Source organism: Blastomyces gilchristii, assembly GCF_000003855.2.
Source record: "Blastomyces gilchristii SLH14081 genomic scaffold supercont1.29, whole genome shotgun sequence".
Lineage (NCBI taxonomy): Eukaryota > Fungi > Ascomycota > Eurotiomycetes > Onygenales > Ajellomycetaceae > Blastomyces > Blastomyces gilchristii.
The window spans coordinates 254168-277157 of NW_003101653.1; the positions used below are offsets into that span (position 1 = coordinate 254168).

At 37.0% G+C, this 22990-nt stretch overlaps 4 protein-coding genes and 1 non-coding gene across 7 annotated transcripts; 2 read left to right on the top strand and 3 right to left on the bottom strand.

The window, feature by feature from the left end:
• The first annotated feature begins 11734 nt into the window (after positions 1-11734).
• Positions 11735-13814, top strand: BDBG_08802 (uncharacterized protein). The gene has a single exon (XM_002620729.2). The coding sequence runs from the start codon at positions 12205-12207 to the stop codon at positions 13660-13662; it is 1458 nt and encodes a 485-aa protein (XP_002620775.1). The 5' UTR covers positions 11735-12204; the 3' UTR covers positions 13663-13814.
• Positions 13815-13833: 19 nt separating this feature from the next.
• Positions 13834-13921, bottom strand: BDBG_17868. Its single transcript has one exon. It is a non-coding gene; the product is annotated as a tRNA-Ser (tRNA).
• Positions 13922-13997: 76 nt separating this feature from the next.
• Positions 13998-17919, bottom strand: BDBG_08803. 2 transcript variants are annotated; one of them, XM_031723730.1, is made up of 5 exons: positions 15326-17919; positions 15132-15256; positions 14949-15061; positions 14749-14878; positions 13998-14685 (listed from the first exon to the last, which is right to left on the bottom strand). In XM_031723730.1, exons 1-5 carry the CDS (start codon positions 16489-16491, stop codon positions 14402-14404), a joined length of 1818 nt encoding a protein of 605 aa, XP_031581015.1. In that variant the 5' UTR covers positions 16492-17919; the 3' UTR covers positions 13998-14401. The 2 variants fall into 2 exon arrangements, with proteins under 2 accessions (XP_031581015.1, XP_031581016.1); XM_031723731.1 differs by having other exon boundaries at positions 14749-15061.
• BDBG_08804 lies at positions 17152-20915 on the top strand. 2 transcript variants are annotated; one of them, XM_031723732.1, is made up of 8 exons: positions 17152-18311; positions 18456-18466; positions 18527-18659; positions 18723-18913; positions 18992-19145; positions 19211-19306; positions 19363-20079; positions 20199-20915. In XM_031723732.1, exons 1-8 carry the CDS (start codon positions 18288-18290, stop codon positions 20511-20513), a joined length of 1641 nt encoding a protein of 546 aa, XP_031581017.1. In that variant the 5' UTR covers positions 17152-18287; the 3' UTR covers positions 20514-20915. The 2 variants fall into 2 exon arrangements, with proteins under 2 accessions (XP_031581017.1, XP_031581018.1); XM_031723733.1 differs by having other exon boundaries at positions 18456-18659; positions 20199-20911.
• On the bottom strand, positions 20422-22290 carry BDBG_08805 (uncharacterized protein). Its single transcript, XM_002620732.2, has one exon. The coding sequence runs from the start codon at positions 22053-22055 to the stop codon at positions 20970-20972; it is 1086 nt and encodes a 361-aa protein (XP_002620778.1). The 5' UTR covers positions 22056-22290; the 3' UTR covers positions 20422-20969.
• Between the last annotated feature and the right edge of the window lie 700 nt (positions 22291-22990).

Consider the following 22990-nt stretch of genomic DNA (forward strand, 5'->3'; position numbering starts at 1 on the left):
ACGGATGCTGCCTAGCTGAAGCTAACATGAATCATGCGACGTGGATTCATTCTAACTATCTCAAGCAGAGTGCGTTGGCTAGAATCATATAACTCCGCCCTCTGCATCACCGCTAACTGTTTCTTCGTTTTATACTCTAAGCACCATAACCTATCCCTCCTCTCAAATTCCAATCCTTGCAGCTCGGGGGTGCATGTCGGCAACTACTTATCGGGGTGTCAGATAATATATCCCATATTGGCGGTAAAAATATCCGCATCGGCAACGTTAGTTCTCAGAAGCGTAACGAAGCCCGCCACTAATCAGAAATGGGGCATTAAAAAACAACTCTCCTGTGAACCGGGACTATGAGATGAATGCTAAACCCTCATTCCGGGATACTCGTTTAGAAACGTCGTACAATTCATACGCGACCCTGCATGCGGTCAGCAGGTCGTGCTTGGTTCCACTGCAAGAATCACTACAGCGCCTTGGAGGTTCAGTAGAGGTAAATAACAAGACGCTTCTTGATTGGATATAACGGATGGTGAAGGGCTGTTGACTCCCTGAGTTGGGTGGGAAGAAAGTATATGCTGTAACTACATACAACCCAGAACCGCCAGTGATAATTTGCGGAAGCGAAGGAATAATCGTGCCGCTGCTTACACACTCACCTCTAGTGAGTGCGTGTCAGGAAAAAGAGGTCATACATGTTGGCCGTTACGGCCGTTGCGGTTAGCGATCCCACTAGATCACGTGACCCACCACTATATCATGTTCTTGTAGATAGATCTATCAATACAACCTTCAACTATTCTACAGATTATAGCCTGAATGACACATTTTTCTTCTTAGAACATTATATCAATATTTTTAACATGAATAGTTCATCTTTTTTGAAAAGACTTTTACTCTTTATTAGAGATATTTCATTTTCCCTGAATCTGCTGATTAGTAGATTTATATACTTTATATTTTTAAGAAAGTATATTCTTCATTGTAAAGAATATTATTTTTTTTATATATTTAAAAGAAGCAGAGTTATCTTGATATAAGTAATACATCTATTACTTCAGAGTTCAGCTTAAGATTCAGAATCACACACTCTACTAGATAACTCATTAATAGAATAATTACTTATTATGAGAAAGTTTCTGAGTTATAAGATAAGACTGATGTTAGTTTTCATCAGAGTATGAAATTTAATAATAAAATGATAAAGAAGTTTCAGAATAAGAGAAAGCAGAGTTAACATTTATCTATAGAATCTTTTAACTTAATAAATTCTTCATTATTTCTTATCTTCAGAATACTGACTTTTAATAATAATCTGAATTAATTTATCTATTACACTGTAGACAATCTTATGAATCTTATACAGATAATACTCTGAAATTAAATAACTGCAGTTAAAACTACTTAATATCTCACTATATCTATTTCTGTATGAAGAGATACTATAAGAGATAAGTTATAGAAATATTAAAAGAAAGTTAAATATATACTAAATATTAAATCAGTGATTATATTTAATAACTCTAATTATAAAGTCTGATATATTGATATATTAGCTGATATAAAAGTTATTAATGAAATTAATATTCTATTAAGAATTTAATAAGAATTCTCTTTTATATATTATATTGATTCTGAGAAGTGAAAGATTCATTTCAAGTCTTTATATAGATATATACTATTAAGTCTTATTAGAAATATTTAAATTACTATTAAAATCTTGAAAACTGATAATACTATGACTCTGTGAGATAAGATTAATATTAAATATATAATATCACTAACTGAAGAATGAGTTAATATCTTCAAGAAATTGATAAAATTATAAGTCAAGAATAGTGACTATCTTACTTTTCAGAGATATTTCTGCTATTTTATTATCTGTTATAAGAAGCTCTGTTAGAGTACTAAAGATGTATATTATAATCTTTTTCTTAATAATCTATAAGATTATTAAAGACTGTTTATTAAGATATATTTAAATAAGTTTTTCTTCACTGATCAGAGACTCATTGTTAATATTAATATTAATAATTTAATAAAGTAACTAATTAATCATACATTTAAGAAGATTATTACTAAGTGAAAAAAGCAGTCTCAGACTAATTCTGTGACTGTGAAAAAGAATAAGAATAAAAATGAGAATAAAAGCATATCTGTATAAAAGTACACTCACTGTAAAAGATATAAATATACTGTTAACAGATGTTTCATCTTATACTCTGATAAAAAGAAAAAGAAGATGAATAAGAAGAATGATAATAAGAAGAAAGAGAAGAAGAATGACTTAATAAGTTCTCAATCAGTGATAAATATAGTAATTATAAAGATTAAGTTCTATTTCTCTTTTACAGTCACTGAAAAATCATTCTCTAGATCTTAGTATTTGAATATATATATAAGTCTGAATATGATGAATAAGCTTTATTCTTTTTTAAATATTAAATTTTTTAATAATAATATCTCTGTTGATTCTGTGACTGAGAGAACTGAGTTTATTAAGAAGATTGAAACTGTTATCTTGAAGATTGAGAGTGATGATGTTAATTTACAGAATATTCACTATATTTTTAATATTACAGTTAATCTACTCTTATTTATAAAGCTTGAAGATTAGAGATTCTGATTTATATTATATTTTACTATTTTCTCATTTTTCATTTGCAGAGCTCTGAATAATGTTATTTTTCATACAGTTTGAACTGCTCAGAACAACATATATAAGATTGATAAATAAGAGTTTAATAAGAATCTCAATCATCTGAACAAGACAGTCAAGTATATTGTGATAATATCTTATAAGTATGATTTTGATTGAAAAGTTGATCTTTCTGTAACTGCTGTTACTACTGTTAATAACATTGATTCTACAGTTCTGAATACAGGTCTCAAGACTACAAGAATATCAAAGACTCTTTTAAATTGATATTATAATCTCAGTTATATTCATACTAATACTATAATTGCTATGACTAAGAATTCTCATACTGAAGTTATAATTAAAGATTCTAAGACTAAGTTCTTTTGTAAAGAATGTGTTAAGACAGATATAATATAAGATTATTTAAAAACACTGATATCTAGATCTATTCAACTCATTGAGAAGATTTATATTAATCTTATAGACAGTGAATATACATTGAAAGATCTCTCTAATTATTTCTTAGAGTTCTATCAAAGAATTAAATACTGAATACTTATCATCTGTGATATGACTTACTACTGTTGAGTATATTTTTTAAGATTCAAGAATGAGACTGTTTAATACTTTGAGTTATGACTCAGATTCATGAGTAATCTTAAGTATACAGTTTCTGCTTTTCTACAGACTGATATTGATGATGTTTTTCAATTCATATATATACACACAGTCATGAATTCATATAATATTAAATAAGAATTAATAACATCTTATTCATTATATTAAGATAATGTTTCTGAATGTGAGATCTGCACTATTATAAGATGAGTTAGAGCTGCTCTTTTAAAAGATAATCTCTCTAAGAAGTTCTGAGCAGATATTCTAGAGATAGTAATTATAATAATTAATAATACTCTTATATCTACAGTTCTTTATAACTTGAAATTTTAATTCTCTACTATAGAGACTTCTGTGATTTCAAGTTTATATAAGATTTCTTAATATGCACTTATGAACACTCTGCTGAATATGAGATATTTTCACTGATTAAGTGCAGAGATTTTTATTCACTTATATAAATTTCAGAAGCTTATAAATAAGCTTTCTTCATATACTGATTTCTATCATATCATTGAATTCAGTGATATATTAATATATTGTCTATAATATTCTGAATCTGATAAGATTATTATCTGTGACGGGCTGCGCCCGATCAATCATATAGACTATTCCGTACACTTCATAGATTCCTACCGCCCCATTCCCGATCGCCGATCCTCGGCCGCCATGAACGTGTATGTTCCAATCGCCGATCCTCGGCCGCTACAAATGCGTGTATATTCTTTCACCCTGAAGCATCACTGTGTACACCACCACATACATGTATAAATATTCACTTTAATTGCTGATTCTCACACTTTCTCTTTCTTTTCTTCTCTAACATTTTTCTCTTTGTTATATAAGACCTATCAATATTATACTGATCTATTCAGTGTAGATCTCTTATACTAGAAAAATATTCATTATCTTCTTATTAGAAATGATTATTCACACATTATCTTCTTATTAGAAATGATTATTCATTAAGAGATATCTGAATATGTAACAACATGTAAGAAAGAGAAACAATCAGTTAAAGCAGATACTAAGTTCTCAGATAGAAGCTTACTCATCAGTCACTCTGATCTCATAACAAGATCTTATAAAGAGAGTAAGATCTTATAAGAGAATATTAGTAAAAGATCTGAGAGTTCTGACACTCAGATATATAAGATATTTATATAATTACACATCTGATAATTGATAACTATGTCTAATGATAATATAAGAGAACTCTTAAATATAAGTATAGAAGTGATATCACAGTGACTCTGAGCAATATTAAAATTACAATAGTAATAAATAGCTGATATGTATATAACTTAATAATATTAATATGAAGAGATTTAATAATTATTATAATAAGAAACTCAGATAATTTCAACATCTACAGAATTAAATATAAAAGCACTGAAAGAATACTTAGATACTCTTATATATTTTAATACTTCTGATCTCACTCTCTACTCATTATAAAGAATGAAAATACTTATAAAACTGAGTATAAATAAAGATATTATCAGTTCACTAATTAATCAAGATTAATATATCAATGAATAATTGAAGAATTGTATAAAATAGAAGTTTCATTCATGAATGAAAGTATGTAAATCAGTATTATGAATATCTGATAATATTATCAAATATCTTGATATTCTGTTTCAAGACACTGTTATATAACAGAAAGTATTAGATTGATTACAGAGTATCTGACAGAGAAACACTTCTCTTATAACATTTATCTCTGACTTCAACATTAAAATTCTAGAAGTAGAAGATCAATCTTAAAAGAATTAAATAAAGATTAGTATACTTAAGAAGATATTAACTTTTGAACTCTTACAGACTCTTGTAAGTATAGACAAAGATCAGACTTATAAAGACTTCTACACACAGCTCTGAATATTGAATGATTATCTTATCAAGCTTAAGAGTATACAGAATAGTGATAGAAGATATTATATCTCAATAACTTATACATCTGTACTGAAGAATAATAATGATACAGATGCTATGAATTGAGTAGACTTGAATATCTATATATAAGTAAGAGTCTCTGTTATCTAAACAGGCTTCTGAGTTTCTAATATCACTTCTGAAGAAGTCACTGATCAATATTAATAAGAAGTGTATATTAACTGTAACTGATCAGAATACATTGCTTTTAACTACTGATTAATCTACATATCTTCTCAATTGAGAGAAAGATTAATGTCTTCTTATTTAAAAGATAAATCAGTGTCTGTTCATATCAATCACATTACAGTGAAGAAAGATTCAGAAGATAACTATAAGAATACTTCAGTGAAACAGAGAAAAGATTAGCTTCTATTCAAATTTATAAATAGAAGCTTGAAGAGATTAGATAATAATAATTTAAAGAGAAAATAACAATGAACACAATTCTTGTATCTACTGTAATTGATAATATATATAATATGAAAGTCATGATAGACAGTGATCTATGTTACTATATAATGATAAAATCTTCAGTTGTAAGACATTATAATCTTCAGTGTATCTCTTTATTAAAACTCTGACTTTTTGCAGAATTTAATGATCTGAAGAATATTTGTATCTATTATATAATAAAACTAAATATAGATGTAAGAGAACATCAATATAAAGATATCTATGTATATGAAGTTAATAATTTTAATTATAATCTTATATTAGAACTTGTCTGACTATCTGAACAAGGTATCTTACTGAATACTTGAAACAGAAGCTTGATATTCTCTAATGATGATAGAATTTATGAAGATGATATTCACAAGACTATGAATCTTACACAGATCTCTGTCAACACTTATAAAATACTCTGAAAAAGAAGTTATTATTAAAATTATTAACAGGATCACTAACAAGTTCACTGATAGTAGAATTATATATCAATCTATTTCATCAGTCTGATTAATATTAAAAAGACTCTAGAAAAGTTATTCTATATTATAATAACAGATTCTTATACAAAACTCTCTTAATAATATCATGAATATCTAGATATCTTTTAACAAGATAATATTATAAATATATCTCTCTTATGAGATTCTGAAGTGAATCACAGTATTAAGTTAGAGAAAAAGAATGATAAGAACTCTGAATCATTATAAGACTCTCTTTATAATATATTCTGAGATGAACTTCTTCTTCTTTAAAAGACACTCAATGATCTGTTAAATAAAGAATTTATACACATTAGTAACTCTTTCATCACAGTCTCTATTCTCTTTGCAAAGAAATCAGATGAAGAACTTCAGTTCTGTGTGAATTATTAAGAATTAAACAGATTAATGAAGAAAGACTGTTATTCTTTATCTCTTATTAATGAAACTCTAGCTCATATTGAATAAGCTTAATAATTTACAAAGTTAGATATTATCACTGTGTTTTATAAAATCTGTATTACTGAAGAAGATGAGTGACTTACAGTATTCTGAATATAATATAATCTCTTTGAATAAGTAGTTACATTCTTTGAACTGATCAATGTTCTCAGTACATTTTAGAAGTATATTAACTGAGCACTCTGAGACTTTCTTAATGAATTTGTATCTGCTTATCTAGATGACATTCTCATCTTCACTGATGAATTCAGAAAGAAATATCAAGAGTATATGCAAAGAGTATTACAACAACTACAAGAAGTGAGACTATTAATTAATATTAACAAGTATAATTTCAAAGTCAAGAGTACTAAATACTTAGATTTTATTATAGAAGCTGATAAGAGAATCTGAATGAATTCTGAGAAAATCTCTGCTATTCTTGAATAAGAGACTCTGTGTACTGTGAAAGATGTATAAAGCTTCATCAGATTTACTAACTTCTATCAGCAATTTATATAAAACTTCTCAGATATTATAAGATTACTTATAGAACTCACTAAGAAAGACACAGTATTTTAATAATCAGCAGATACTGAAGCTGCATTTATATAGATGAAGAAGATATTCATTAATATCTCTTTACTAATAATATTCAATTCTGATTATAAGACAGTTATTGAAGCTGATTTCTCTGACTATGTAATAGAGAAAGTGATATTATAATATAATAATAAAGATGTTCTACAATTATATATCTTCATATCTAAGAAACTGAGTCTCACTGAATGCAATTATGAGATCTATGATAAGAAACTTCTTATAATTATATACTATTTAGAAGAATGAAACTCTGAACTTTGAAGTGTCTCTGAATTTGAGATAGTTATAGATTATAAGAATCTCAAATACTTCATAACTACTTATAAACTCACTGAATAATAGATATAATGATCTAAGTTCTTAAGTCACTTTCATTTTATAATACACTATTATTCTGACAGTCAGAACTCAATGATAGATACTCTCTTATAATGAGAGTAAGATATACTATCTGATATAACAGATACTCACTGAATAAACTGAGAGCATCAGCTCTTAAATCTGAAGATACTAGTTAATCAAGATAGAATAACTCATGACACTATACATACTTCTTCAATTAGAACATTCTCTCTTTAAATCAACACTGACACTGATACTGATATCTTAACTTCTTTCAAATCTACACTAAATGAATTATGACATATAACAGCTTAAACTGATGAACTTCTTCAAGTGCTTATTAAAGCAGTATATCAAGAAGTACTTTGATTCTTCTCAGAACTACATATAAGAATTAACATCTCAGAATACTCAATTAATAACAATAACACTCTACAGTTCTGTGAGTAATATTGAGTCCTCTACTTCAAACTCTTACACACTCAGATAATGCAAGAGATGTATAATTCATGTATAACTGATTATTCAGGTTATGAATAACTGTATTAAATAATCTTCTGAGAGTTCTACTGATCTGAGATATTAAACAGTATCAGACATTTTATCTGAAACTATAATCATTGTTTCTCTATTATCTTGTAAAAGAACTGTAGAAAAGACCTGCTGAAATCACTTAATATCTCTGATAGAATCTGATAAGATATGATAATTAACTTTACTATTGATCTCTCTGAGAGTAAGAGCTGTAGAAATATTCTGATTATTGTGAATCAATTGAGTAAGAGTGTTATATTGAAACTCTGTAATAAGATAAATACTGAATAAGTCACTGAAGCTTTTCTAAGTAGCCTGTTCTATTGAATATATAAATTACTGAGATCTATAGTATCAGATTAAGACTGTCAATTCATGAGTACTCTCTGAATAAGAATCTGTCAAGTTCTCAAGATTATACACTGTCTATTAACTGTCTATCACTCTGAGACTGATAATGCATTAGAATAGATAATTCAGACTGTAAAGAACTATCTCTGTAAGTTCTGTAATCACTTATAAAATGATTAGTATGATCTGCTTCTATACACAGAGATCACTATCAATGAATAAGATGTTATTTCAACAGATATAAGTCTGTTCTTTCTTATACACAGTTATTACATGAAGGTATTGAATCTTCTAGAGACTACACAGTTCACATCAGATCTCTGTAGTCTGATTCAGATCACTGATAATATAGTAATAAAACTCTGAGATGCTCATAATTAAGCAGAGGCCTTTATAACAACTGTGAAACAAGATTAAGAGAATTAAATTAATATTCACTGAGATCTCACTGAATAATATAAGATAGAAGATCTAGTATGATTGAATCTTAAGAATATATAAATCACACATTCATCTTATACACTAGATGACTGTTATATCAAGTATAAAGTGATAGAAGTTCTAGATAGTTATAACTACTATCTTAACACATTATCAGAAATTTATAATATTTTTTATATAAGCTTGCTCTGCTACACTATCACTGATCTGTTTCCTTCTTAACTAACTTTCAACTGACAATCATCAGAGATCATAGAAGAAGATAATGAGCTTGAGTGAGAGATTAAAGATATTCTTAATAAGAGATTATACAGCTGCAGTTGATAATATCTTGTGAAATGAGTCAGCTATGATTAACTGACCTGAACTCTGAGTTCTGCATTATCTGAAACAGCAGCTCTTGACTGATGAGAACTGCTTCTGAAAAGAAAGAGTTAATGTAGTGAGCTGCATCTGATTAATTATATAGACTATTCTGTACACTTTATAGATTTCTATCACCTCATTTCTGATCATCAATTCTCAGCTGTCACAAATGTGTATGTTTCAATCACTGATTCTCGGCTGCTATGAACATGTGTATATTCTTCCACTCTGAAGCATCACTGTGTACATCATCACATACATGTATAAATATTCACTTTGATTGCTGATTCTCACACTTTCTCTTTCTTTTCTTCTCTAATGTTTTTCTCTTTATTATATAAGACCTATCAATATTATACCGATCTATTCGGCGTAGGCCCCTTATATTATCAGTAGTAATATGAGATTTCTAATCACTGAAAAACCAGTTGTTATATCTGTAAAACTCATTAATTATATTATTAAACTGAAATCTGATATTCATCTGATTAATGATGAGAATGCTTCTAATATTAATAATTTAAATTCTACATAGTTACAGTCTGTGAAATCACTAGCTACTTACACTCTGAGCTCTATTACAGATAATCTTCTGAAGTTCTATAAGAATATTATATCTCAGTCAGAGAGAGTAGAAGATTATTAAAAGAAGTTTATACAATGTGAGATTACTGATCTGAAGAGATATAATATATAAAGTTTGATTTCTAGATCTGATATTCTGAGAGATGAATTAATTACTTCAGACTATTAAGTGTTTTTTAAGAAAGATAGACTTATGAATCTGAATACTGATTCTGATAATATTCTTAGAAAATCATATTAAGTGATTTATAATAACTGACTTAAGAAGAATTCTAGAGAAGAGATCTATACTTCTATTATCACTAATACTATCAATTGTATTCTTTTTATAATAGCAGTACTATATAATTGAATACTCTATTAAGTGAATATAGTGATAATATATCTGTATAAATATCTTACTAAGAATGTCTATATAAGATAATTCACTGAATTTGAGACAGATTTACTGAAAATACTTATCTATATAATTGAGAGTAGTCTATACAGTCTGAACTCTGTAGTGAAGATCTGATATAATTACTTAATAACTCTGCTAAGTAATCTTAAATTTATAGTTAGTATTTATAATTCAGTACTTTAATATTATATATTCAGATATTATCTCTATATAATAATTTATATTAATAATCTTAACATTATATCTGAAGTTTCTGAGAATACTGATTGACTAGTAAGTATACTTAATAAGAAATTGAAAGTCAAGAATCTATATCAGTTAATCAAGTATTTAAGTATAAAAGTCAATTATTCAGACAAAGAAATTGATTTAATACATTATTAATATATTAAATATTTTATTAAAAATTTCTATCTTGATAATATAATTATTATTAAAATATTAATAAGAAATGAATTCTGTATTAATAATTCTTCTATATTAGAGAAAGAGACTGATTTCATAATTCAGTGATATTAATATAATGTAAATTACTTATAATATCTTACAGTTAAAATATATTCTGATATTACTTACACTGTCTTTCTACTCACTTAATGAAATATTGATTTAATATCTTAATATTGAAAGACTCTATTACATATTATATATTATTTAAAAGAGATTATAAATCTGAGTATTTTCTACAGATACAGTCTGTATGAGAAGTCTGTTTCTATTAATTCTTCTATTTTTCTCAATTTTCTTAATGATTTCTATCTATTCTTCAGCTACTCAGATTTTGATTAGACTGATCTCTTAAATAATAATAGAAAATTAATATCTGACTATATTTTTAAGCTTACAGATGATCTGATTTCATGATATTCAGTGAAGTAATCTTATATATCTCTAAGTTTCAATAAGACTGAATATATAACTCTTAGTGAGACAGTCTGCAAAATAACATGAATTTAAAATCTTATAATTAAGCTTGACTTTATTACTACATCTCTGATACAGATTCTCACTGATAATAAGAGTATTATTAATCTTACAAAGATAAAAGTTATTACAGTCTGAAGTAAGCATATTGATACATATTTTTATTTTTCATATTAACAGTTGAATCAGAGAGTTATTAATTTAGAATATATTCTTACTACTCAGATAATAATGAATAAACTCATTAAATTTCTAGATACTGTGATATTTATGTAATTCATGATTTTGCTAGATCTTACAGATGTAAAAGTTGGGAATGTTTAATTTTACATTTGTATTTGATTTTAACAGACTATCTTGGTGGTTTGAGTGTTTTTGTATGTGATTCTTGTTATCTCAAGAGGGAGTGTTGGCTGTTACAGCTGTTGCGGTTAGTGATCCCACTAGATCATGTGACCCACCACTATATTATGTTCTTGTAGATAGATCTATCAATACAACCTTCAACTATTCTACAATACACTATGAACATCAACATCATATTACTACTACTATTTCTCTTATCATCAGCTTACTACAAAGCTCGTCTAATACTCGCTTATGCTAGCTCTCTTGGCTCGCACATTTGTTTTACTATAAATAGCTTACATGCGCATACTACGTATGAATTCATGCGGAAACATCAGATTCATCTGTGTGATAGTGGCATTAATTAAAAACACCACTGAAAAGGTCAGGTATCCTGCCACACACGCAGTCTATAGTGACTCTTGGAGGATAACGTTGTTGTATATGTGTACGCAATCTACACTAAATAGGTTGGGTGAGGCCAGTTGTCTGCTTGCACATCCGTCTCCAATATCTATCTCAAGCAACCAAGCCCCTCTGTGAACAGGCAGCAGGATGTACGAATTCCAGAACACATTGCCAGTATACATTTCTTGAAGCACCATCTACAGTATAAATATGTATAAATAAATAAATATATATATTACTATTCTCCCAGTTAATATTCTGGGTGAGCTCATTACTCTCTATACCAATAGCATCAAGCTGAACACAGAAGCAGAAAGCCTGGAAAAGGAGATGTAGAAAGGATGTCGGAAAAACCTACTCTGCAATTCCTACCCGGAGAAATACTGCAACTCATCCATTTCTTTCTCCCGCTAGGCTCCAAACTTGCCCTCTCCCTAACCTGCAAACGCTTCTACAACAGCTTCTTTGAAAACATCCACCCATTCTACCTGAACGACCCCCTCAGGCGTCGGGAATTTGAAAAACTTGCCAGGAACCAGACCATAATCGATGAATTGAAAGTCTACGATTTTCTCCGCTCCCGCGAACTGTGTGGATTTAAATCGTCGGGCCGGAAACTCTTCTGCTGCGACCCCTGCCACACAAGACATCTCCCGCTCTTCTTCCACCCGGCAGACCTTGACGTACCCGTCAGCGAGCGCACATGCATCAAACACATCAGAGGCTTCTGGGTCGAGCCGGGCAAATGCTTCAGCTTTGCAGATCTAGACGGGCGACCCGCCCGGCTGGACAAGATGCGGACTCCCCGCTCCATCCCCCTGAGCGAGGATACCGCCAACGTTCGCAGATACACATTATGGACGCACTACGACATCCTCACACTGCCGATGCACAAGGTCGCATCGAAAGAGCAAATCGCCAAGATGCTAAACGGCTTTGACCTGCCCGCCTGCCCGCACATTCGCCTCAGCGACAGCGTGATCATGGACAATTGCGACATTCCTCGCAACACGGTCGCCGAGCCGCTGGCCCAGCGCTACCCGCCCTTCTTCGACCTGGTCGATCTCTATACAAAATGCACGTTCCCCTCCTGTCTTACCTCGTTCTGCTGGACGGAACATACCAGCACGGACAATCGAGGGTGGAAAACCGTCTACCTCCATATCCTCCGTAAAGTGCGCTTCAATACGTCTATTGACCATGTTTGGATGGCGCAGCTGATCGTCCCCGACGAGACGCTGCTGGAACGCCATTGGGACGAGTGCTTCCGGTGGAAAACGGAGATGATGGCCATTGAGAAGGAGAGGTATGAGAATGAGGAGAGTGCCGGTAACGGTAACGGTAGCCATAGAGATTCCAACCATGAAACCTACCTTGCTCGGAATACCCAACTCTGCCGGCTCGAGGAGATCGTCAACGCCCTCTTCCACCCCCGCCGTCTACATAACTACCCAGACATCGCACGTAGACTACAAACAGCGAGTGAAGGTGCATTCGCCACCAGTAATCCTAATTATGACCCAGACATGCCCATGCGCATGCCCTGTCTTCCCAATCGCCGCCTATGGACCCCCCCGGCCAAACCGATTGTTACGAGCGACAAGATGCTTGATATAGACCTGTCTAGAAAAGCCGTACCGAGAGAGCCTGGCCGCGCAGCGTTCAAACCGTTCATGACGGAGGAGGATTTTCAGCCGTATGGCAAACGGGTGGGCCCTATACCTATGCCGGCCCGTCGAGGAGAGCAGGACAAGCCAACTTCGTGGTTGGGAAGGTTGTTTAAACTGGCAGCCACATAACTACTTACTTAAATGGAGAGTACACCGTACAAAATCCAATATAACCACCACCTTTGACCTGCCTTAATCACATCCCTCAATAACTTGCAAAGATAAAAAATAAAAAACAAAATGTAACAGAATAAAGTTTTAAAATTTAAAAAAAAAAAAAAAAAAAAAAAAAAACCAAGACGACGCGAGCAGGATTCGAACCTACGCCCCCGAAGGGAAGAGATTAGCCAGTTCTAGTCTCTCGCGTTAACCACTCCGCCATCGCGCCTTGTCATACCGAGGATGTATCGATATTTGCTATATGACTTATTACGGTGGCCACCTGCCTACCAAGCTACTGGAAGAAAAGCGCGGATCTCCGAACATTCTATTTAAAATGCGGGGGGGGAGATATTGAACTGAACTACCTTCAAACCTACTAAAGATTTATTTGAATTCTTCGTTCCGCAAGCAAAAAAGGATATACAAGAGTAATGGCTATACGTAAGGTATATCACTCAGGGAAATTATCCCAGCTTCGCCCAAACACCCAAGGTAAAAAGCTCAACAAACCAACTGTACTAGAGAAATCAAATTACTCCCGCTCGCTGTCGCTTAACACCGAATTGCATCCAGCGTAGACAATTCTGAACAAAAATAGGGGAATGGCTATGAAGACACAGACCCCATATACAAAAAGCTCCGAAGAAAGAAAATCACTCGTCTCCATGGAGCCAGAGCAATTGAATAATCTCTCTAGGTTAATTAACTAGTGTATACCATTTTGACTACGTACCCCATAAATATGCTCGCTTGACTGGCTGAGATGGCCCTCGCTCGTCTGTCCCACGTCCGACTTACACTTCTCACCAGTCCGGCCAATGTTGCGTGCTCGCCTGCTGGCTGCCAGGATTTTTGCAAATTTGGATTTTTCTCTAATGATGGCTCCTTTCCAATAGAATATGTAAATGGGGATGGTAACCACGAGTGAGATAATCGCCAGAATGGTCGAGGGCCATTCAAGTTGATATTTGTTGCCGATGTTTTCGTACACTATATTATATCAATCAGCAAAGGATAGCCAAGGTTCACGCATCTGGGGTTACTAAAACTCACATGGTGTTGAGTACATCGCTGCAATGCCAGCAAGGAAATCCCTTGCGAGTGCATTACCACCCGTCGCAGATGCGGAATACGGCCCATAACTTGCGACCATGTAGTCAATCGTCGCCATGTATATGCAGTACTATTATATGAGCTCGTTAACTTGCAATACACGGAGAATGCGAATATTATGGATGGGAGTCTCCATTTACATTTGCAACGGCAATCAACAGAGAAAATATCATTGGGGCAATCCAATGTACTTGGGGTGGGCCTAAACTGGTCCAGGCAAATCCGAATAAACCGATGGTTTCAAGAGGGGCAGCTACGTAAAACATCCATGTCAGCTTAATGGATCGCATAAGGCATAGGCAGATATGCAGGATTAGCCCTACTAAATAAGAGCCACCATAACCTTGATTCTGGCTCAAGAACATTTGAATTTTTCCTGTGAATCTTTCGGTGCTTTGTCATGATGGGGAGAAAGGAGATGTAGCCGATGAAGTATCCGATGAGGATGCTATGGTGCAAGATTAGCAACACATTCAAACTTGTAAACACCCTTTGCCTACGAATCATATACACTTACGGTATAAAAGCCAGCCCAACGTGGATGGTGCCAAATCCCCATTGGGCATACACAGGCTGGTACGACTCGAGGAAAGTGAAGATCAAGGCATCGCTAAAGCCACTGAGAAGTGACAGACAAAACACGATGGGCTCGCGGACAAACATACTAAACGGTCGAAGCCAGATTATCGCAACAGCTTTCACCGAAATTCCCTGTCCGTGGATCTCACTGGGGCCGTAAATACCTGGCTGCCCTGCCTTGCGTCGCCGTTTAGCCTCTCTGTCTAGCAATATAGTAGTTCTTGTTTCTGGGACAAGTAACAGGTGAGCGAGTTGAGCAGCGGCTCCAAAAATTAGCTGAACCCAAAAGTTCCATCTCCAGTCGAGATAAACCTCCATGAAGCCGCCGACGATGGGTGCTATGACAGAACCCGCAACAGAAGAAAGTACAATGAAAGCGACAGCAAATTGTTGGTCGTCTGGTTCCCACATATCTGCAATCATGCCCAGTGTAACAGAACCACCAGCGGAGGATAAACCACCGAAAAAGCGCCCGACCACAATGGTGTGGTAATTTCGAGCCAGCGCGCAAGGGATTTGCCATATGTTTACCAGGGATAAACTTAGCTGCATGATAGGATACCGGCCAAGCTCTTCGCTCCAAGGGGCCCATAGCTCACTGCCAAACGCGTAGGCGACGAGGAAAATCATCTGGCCCACCCTAGCAGCTTGCTCGGAAATAGAAAAATGTTGAGCTAGCGGGGTGATGGCATTGGCGTAGATACTTGTATTAAAGTTCATTGATAATTGCACGAAAAAGACGACGCTTAGAATTGTCCACTTTTTCCATCGCGGGAAGCTGAATCCCAGTATCCCATAGCACTCGCTTTCAAGAAGCAGTGTCTTTGTGGTCTCATCTTTTTGTGCGGACCCTATCGGTGATATGGGTGCAATTGGCAATAATTCACGCTGACCATTACGTAAGGGATAGTGGTCTTCTCCGCTCGTAGGATGAGATGTGAAAGAAGACAACCGTAGGGCATCACTCTCAGCAGAAGACGGCAGCTTATCCCGTAGGCTCGCTTGAAATTTTGGGACGAATCTGGGGTAGGTTTTATGGCGCGAATGAGAGCGTTTATGTTCTTCTTGCGCCGAAATCTGAGCAACAGGGTCCGAGGCGGTCATTGTATAAGAATGGGATTATCAACAAATAGTATTCCACAGGATAAGGCTGTGGAAGAGCTAGACACATTGGAAAAGGATATAGAATAAAAGAAGAGCCAGTAGAATGCAATGAGCAGGAAAGTAAAGAGAAGAACCGATGAGAAAACAACAATAAGGCCATGGCAAGCAGCAAGCAGCAAGCACACTCCCGCGCCGAGGGAGGAAGAACCGTCACAACCATATTGGTTCGCTGCTGCTGTGATTATCATTATTCCTGCTGTTATAGTTGCCGTATCAAGCACAAGGAGAAGTAAGTAAACAACATCTTTGTATACACGGACAAGCCAGATGTGCCCCCATGTATGTACTACTAGTACATTGTAGTATTAGGGAGCTGTCTGGGAGGTTTCAGAAATAGTAAGCATATCATGAGCATCCATGGTTATATTTCAGGTGATGTTAAATTGCCAGATGTCCAAACAGCGTTGCTGTCTTCGGATAGCGTCGAGTAGATAAGTTGTAAATACTTAGTTGTATGTTATAACTATAGGTTGAGCTGAGCTGAACGGCGACCTGTCACCAACCCACCCCCCCTGGCTGACTAAAGACGTAAGTTAGTTAACCTCTAGTTATTCCAGGAGCCGCGTCCTGCTCCACTCTGAACAACATCACTCCTCAACCCAATTATTTAGTATATGTTTGTGAGCAGCAACGTTGCTTCAGTCACCTCACCGGTTACATAACTATATAGTTGCCGACTTTGCATGCCGAACCCGGCTATCAACCCAACCTTCCAAGCCTTCGATCGTAATCGGAGCAATGGAGAACTGGAAATTTTTCATTGGAGCTGAAGCGATTGGGTTGAATTCGATATCCATGGATTGGCATCAAAAGCCTCTTTCGGGAAAATGACGTTGTCCAAGAGAGTAAGGTTTCGAGTTACAGCACCCGTCATCCTCCTTGAAATCACTGAAATCATGCGCTGAATACACTCCCAGCACTGGCAGTCGTTGCTAGTGGTTGCCGTTGTTTACGCGGCATTTCTTTTGCTTTCTTTTCTTTTCTTTTTTCTTTTTCCTTTTTCTTTTTTTTGGGATTATTCGATGCAAGCCAAAGGAATATAAAAGAGGAGCGGAAAAATGCTGAAGGCGGCTTGCGGCTTGGAAATGGACGCTGAACTGGGATGGGAGCCTCTTCCTTGACTTGCCTGCTGAATCAATACTCGCAGATGGATTGCGGGAATGTTTTAGACCCGATTAGAAGCTTGCCAGTTGCTCAACTAGGAGGATGCAATAACCTGAGCTGCACGAGCGTGCCAAACGATATCCCGAACTTCTCTAGACACTCTGCACCCCCAGACTAATCCATCCCGGGTCTGAAACCAATCGTGAAATGAAACTACTCTCATGGAAGGTGTTTTGTTCTGCGCATCGATGCAATCTGAAATCGTAATGCCGGCAAGGAAAGAATCCCATCATGCTGCTGTGATAAGCACCCGGAACCATATTTAGAAAAAGTCAATTCTGAATACCTGCAACTCAAACAAGCTAGCGGAAAGATTCTCTTTCCCGAGTTATCCATAAGCTTAAATTGGCTTCCGCTCCACGCCGTTCCACATCTACTGTCTTTACGAAATGGAAAGAGGGCAGCTCTATGGGTTGGATATAGCGGCCAGAGTTACATAACTTGGCGAGTTCTGCCACCTGGCAAACTACCTCGTTTCATTCTAAATCCTGAATCTGGATCTGTTGATTGCATAGCTCAGATTCTGGAAAATCTAGTGTTTGCATATCGTCTGGTATCGGATTCTGTCCAAAATGGAGATGAACAGTGATGAAAAGGTAAGTCGAGATCTTCACCTGCATATTTGATCCAGTACTTTAATATCACATACATTGGTTTTGAGTATCAAGTTTCTTAATTGATATCATCTAAACCAGTTCAAACAAACAAACAGTGTACTAATATCATTTCTCATTTACTAGACCCTCAGACAGTCAGTTTGACACATTAGGGATTCGATTTGCCATCTATCACTAACCTTAAAATTGTTCAGGATTGAGAGGGAGTTGGACACTAAGATCTACCCTGGCACGGAGATTATGACAGATGTTGGTTCTCATCAATTTGTCAAGTGTTCAGATCGTGTCTTGGTCCCACAGCCATCTCAAGAGCCTAGTGATCCTTTGGTGAGTGAGCCCCCTGAGTATCTCACTGGACGGTAGAAGGATGACCATTTATTTACAAAATAGAACTGGAGCCCTTTCTGGAAAGCATGCGCGATGTTTCTTTCAACCGCGGTGACATTTACGCAAGCATTTGGTCCCATGGCTTTAGCGCCTATGTTCCCCCAATTAATACAGGAGTTCGATACCGACCTAGCTGGGGTAGTTAAATTCACTGGTGTTTGCATCCTGTTCCTTGGGTTTAGTAATTTTTTCTGGTGAGTTGAATGAATTGGGTGAAACCAACTTTCACGCATATTTTCTGGCTCTTTTGTTGACGAAGTACTTACGTACAGGGTCCCACTGCAAACATGCTTTGGAAGAAGGCCAGTGCTGATTTTGTCCACCTTGGTGTGTTTAATCGCCTCAATGTGGAGAGGCCTTGCCACGTCCTATGGGAGTTTCATGGGCGCCTCCATTTTGAATGGCTTTGGGGCTGGTCCAGCAGAGGTTAGAATCTTCTGGGTGTATTTATCAATGGCGAAAGATTGTCTCCCGTCTGACACACCGTAAAGACCGCACAGCCACAAATAATCGCAGATATTATGTTTCTCCACGAGCGGGGCGCATACAATACGCTCTATTTCACCTTTTATTTTGGCGCATTGGTGGTACGTGTTATCTTTAGCCCGAGCTTCGTGGCGTGGTCGATACTAACTATTGCTAGGTGTCTCCCGTCATTGGTGGATCGATGGCACATCATTTGAACTGGTGCGACTTCTGGTGGCTCAATGTCGGCTTGCTAGGCTTTGTTCTAGTATTATTGGTGTTTCTTTTCCCTGAAACGAGATGGCCCCGAAGCCATCCCGTGGATCCGGTTGAAGGAACCAGGGTAGCTGACGAGACCACTGCCGCCAAAGCTGATTCAACTGCTACCTCATCGGCAAAGCCATCTACGGAGTCTGACATCGAAAATGAACATGCGTATACGGACCCGTACCTCCGCAAGGGAAGACCCTCATTACGCCAGTTTAGGCTTTTCTCCATGGTTGAAAATCCCGTTAAAAGCCTGCTGCTTGACTTCTGGATCCCATGGAAGCTTCACCTCTTCCCCATTGTCCATTTAGCGGCTTTCATTGTATCCTGGTCGGCCAGCGTCTTTCTTGTGGTCAATGTAACCCAGAGCCAGCTTTTCGCGGCCCCGCCATATAATTTCAACAGTCAGACAGTTGGCTTTTTTAACTTTGCCGTCATAGTTGGCAATGGTATTGGCCTGGCTACAAATGGGTACCTCTCCGATTGGATTTCGATGCGTGCCACGAAGAAAAACAGGGGTATTCGAGAGCCTGAGATGAGACTTCCAGCGATGATACCGTATGTCATTATTATGATCATTGGCAATTTCGTCGTGGCATTTGGTTATGAGTATAAATGGGATTGGAAGGTATGAAGCCCATCCACTTTTCTAACCCCCAACACACAGTGGCCAAAGCGTGGTCTTTTATTTCCCCTTTTCTCTGGGTTTCATGGTCTGCGCATATGAATAAAATCAAAAACTTCTAGATAATCGTGATAATCGGCTATACCGCCGTTGGAATACAGGTAGCTGCCCTTCCAGCTATAGCCAGTACGTACGCAGTCGACAGCTACAAACCCATCGCTGGCAGTATTTTCGTCACCATAACCGTGAACAAAAATCTCTGGGGCTACGGTTTGAGTGAAATCATTACGCCGTGGACACAGCGCAACGGCTTCATCCCAGCAATCATGCTGAATATGGGTCTGACGACTTTCTTCTGCGCTTGGGGGATCGTGTTTTATTACTATGGGAAGCGGCTAAGGAAGATCACAGCTAATTCGAAGGTGCATCAGATGTGATTTTACTTCGTAATTGCGCGCTGCTATTTTCCCTTGCCTGGTTTTGTGATTTCCTTTTCTAATGTCTAATGACGTGAGTTGTGACATGTGGCGTGGCCGAGGGGCAGGTTCTATTGGGCAGCCAATATTTATGAAGTTCTTCTTTTTTTTTAATAGCCTGTAGGGGCAAGGATTTTATCATGACCATATAATGACTTGTATATGAGGATAGTGATCACGCATGTGAGTTTTAATTAGTCGTTCTAGCAATGAAGGCATCTGTATGAAATGCTGAATCTTGGGTTTGAAGAGAAACAAATCGAAAAAGGCACAACGTACGGAGTACAAGCAAGTGTGTTAGTTCGAATTATACGATTCACCATATAGGTTGCAAACGAATATCATTGACTTTAACCCAGTTCCAAAGATCGCTGAAACTTGTGCACGCGATGCAACTTCAGTTCAGGTGAGCTGCCCTTAATCGTCCTCATCGGGGTCATATAAATCCAAATCCAATACAGCCTTCGGTTTCGGCCTGGGTGCTGGTACTCCTCCCACAGCAGTATCCGCCCGGCTAATGCCACCGCTTGCCCGGCCATGTCCAATCTGTTCCCCTTCAATCCCAACCACCTCATCCATCAATGTCCCCTGGCCGCCAGCCGCAGCGCTGGCTTCACCACCACCATCGACACCTACGCCCTCTGAGGTACGAATTAAGAGCTCAATTTCCTTCTCCACATCTACCCCTTCGTTCGCCTTTGCCTGTAACTGGCCCATCAACCCCATTCGTATCCGCTCTTCACTTGGGAATGCCATCCGTGACAAGTCGCGTGACCAGTTCGCCGTTTCGTCAAGCCAGGACACTGTCTCCTGTGACAGCGCTGCAACTCCAAAGCCCTTTCCCCCCTGCTGTCCTCCCGCACCCACTCGCTCTGCGTCTCCCCCGTTCTCTTCAATGACATTTGTTTGCTGCCCTTGACCGTCCGTGTCCCCCAGTGGCGGTGTCGCTTTGATGGGACTGCTAGCGCTAACATCTGCGGCCGCATCACTGTTATAACGACTAATTCTGCGGGCAAAATTAACAAGTAATTTGTAGTCAATCTCCTTTATCTCCTTCCCTCTCCTATTCCCTGCCCGCTTCAACCCAACAGGAGACCCGGCCGATACGCCCCCCATTTGCGTATCTACATCTTCCCCTTCCTTCTCCTTTTCCCCGTCCGCCTCGATCTTGACGTCCGAGACACTGCTGTCATCATCACTTGCACCAACCCCCTCCTGGCACGCAGTGGATATTTCATTCCCCACGTTCTCGACTTCACGGACGATGTCGCGCACGCGCTCCTCCAGCGTGAGTGCTTCCGCGCGCAAACGTAGGATTTTAGCGTAATTCAATTGGTGCGTGTGTAGCGTTTTAAGGGCGCATGAGAGCGCGTCGTCTGCCTCGAGGAGTGAAAGGGCTGCTGCCGGCGCTCCCGCAGCGGTTGGAGAAGAGACTATGGACATCAGCAGATTGTTTAGCCTTGTTTCTAGGGTGCTGAGCGGCGTGAGGAGTTGGGACTCCATCGCGAATGGCTTATGAATGTATTGCACTGCTACTTCTAGCAGGTCCAAAGAGTGTTATGTGATAATCGGTTCAGTTGTTGTCTGAACAGGAGATTGAGCGGACATGTACTCACGTGATCACATGCCTCCTGCGATCTTACCAAGATCGTTTGGAGTGGTTGAGCGAGCCTATAGTTTTATGACAATGAGGAGCTTAAACAGCTGAGTCACTTTATATAAGTGAGGTGCCAGAAAAACCATACCTCCACATACGCAATGATGAAAGAGTCACTAAGTTTTTACACCTAGCTTGAACAGCAGGGCATTCAAAACTACTCCCTGGTCGGGACATCAGCGTTGATTTACTACAGTGCAATGAGATCTAGAGGGGTAAGTGATCTTATCTAGGCTCATATTTAGGAAATGAAAAGCTGTGTCTCCAAGCACCCTGCCCAGCAGGACTGGTTTATTTTTCCCTAGCAAAAACTACCCCCTTACGGTAGCTTGTCTGGATGCAGATAGGGAGACATTTTCCCGCAGCCATTTACCAAACCACAAGTGGCTTTTCTCGCCCACAGATATGCCAGGTATAGATTTGTGATCTCCTGCGCTTTCTTCGCCCTAGCCCCATCGTCTGATTGTCACATCTGATTGACATCATCTGTGCCCCTGAAAATCTTGAGCGGAGCAAAAATAATCCACCCTACCCCAAAGTGCCTGTATTTGTACAGAGTTTTATTGAAATGCGATCTTATAGACAGTATCTGGATGTATGTACAGCGAGGTAGGGGCCACCGTGATCTCAGTGGCACAAATGATCTGGCTTGGGCTGAGAGTAGTAATAAATTAATACATGAATAGCTACTCCCTAGCGAGATGGCTCCTAGCGAGATGGATTTTCTGGTATGAATTTAGCCCAGTTGCGGAGAGTCGGGCAAAATCCAGGAGCAGGATGT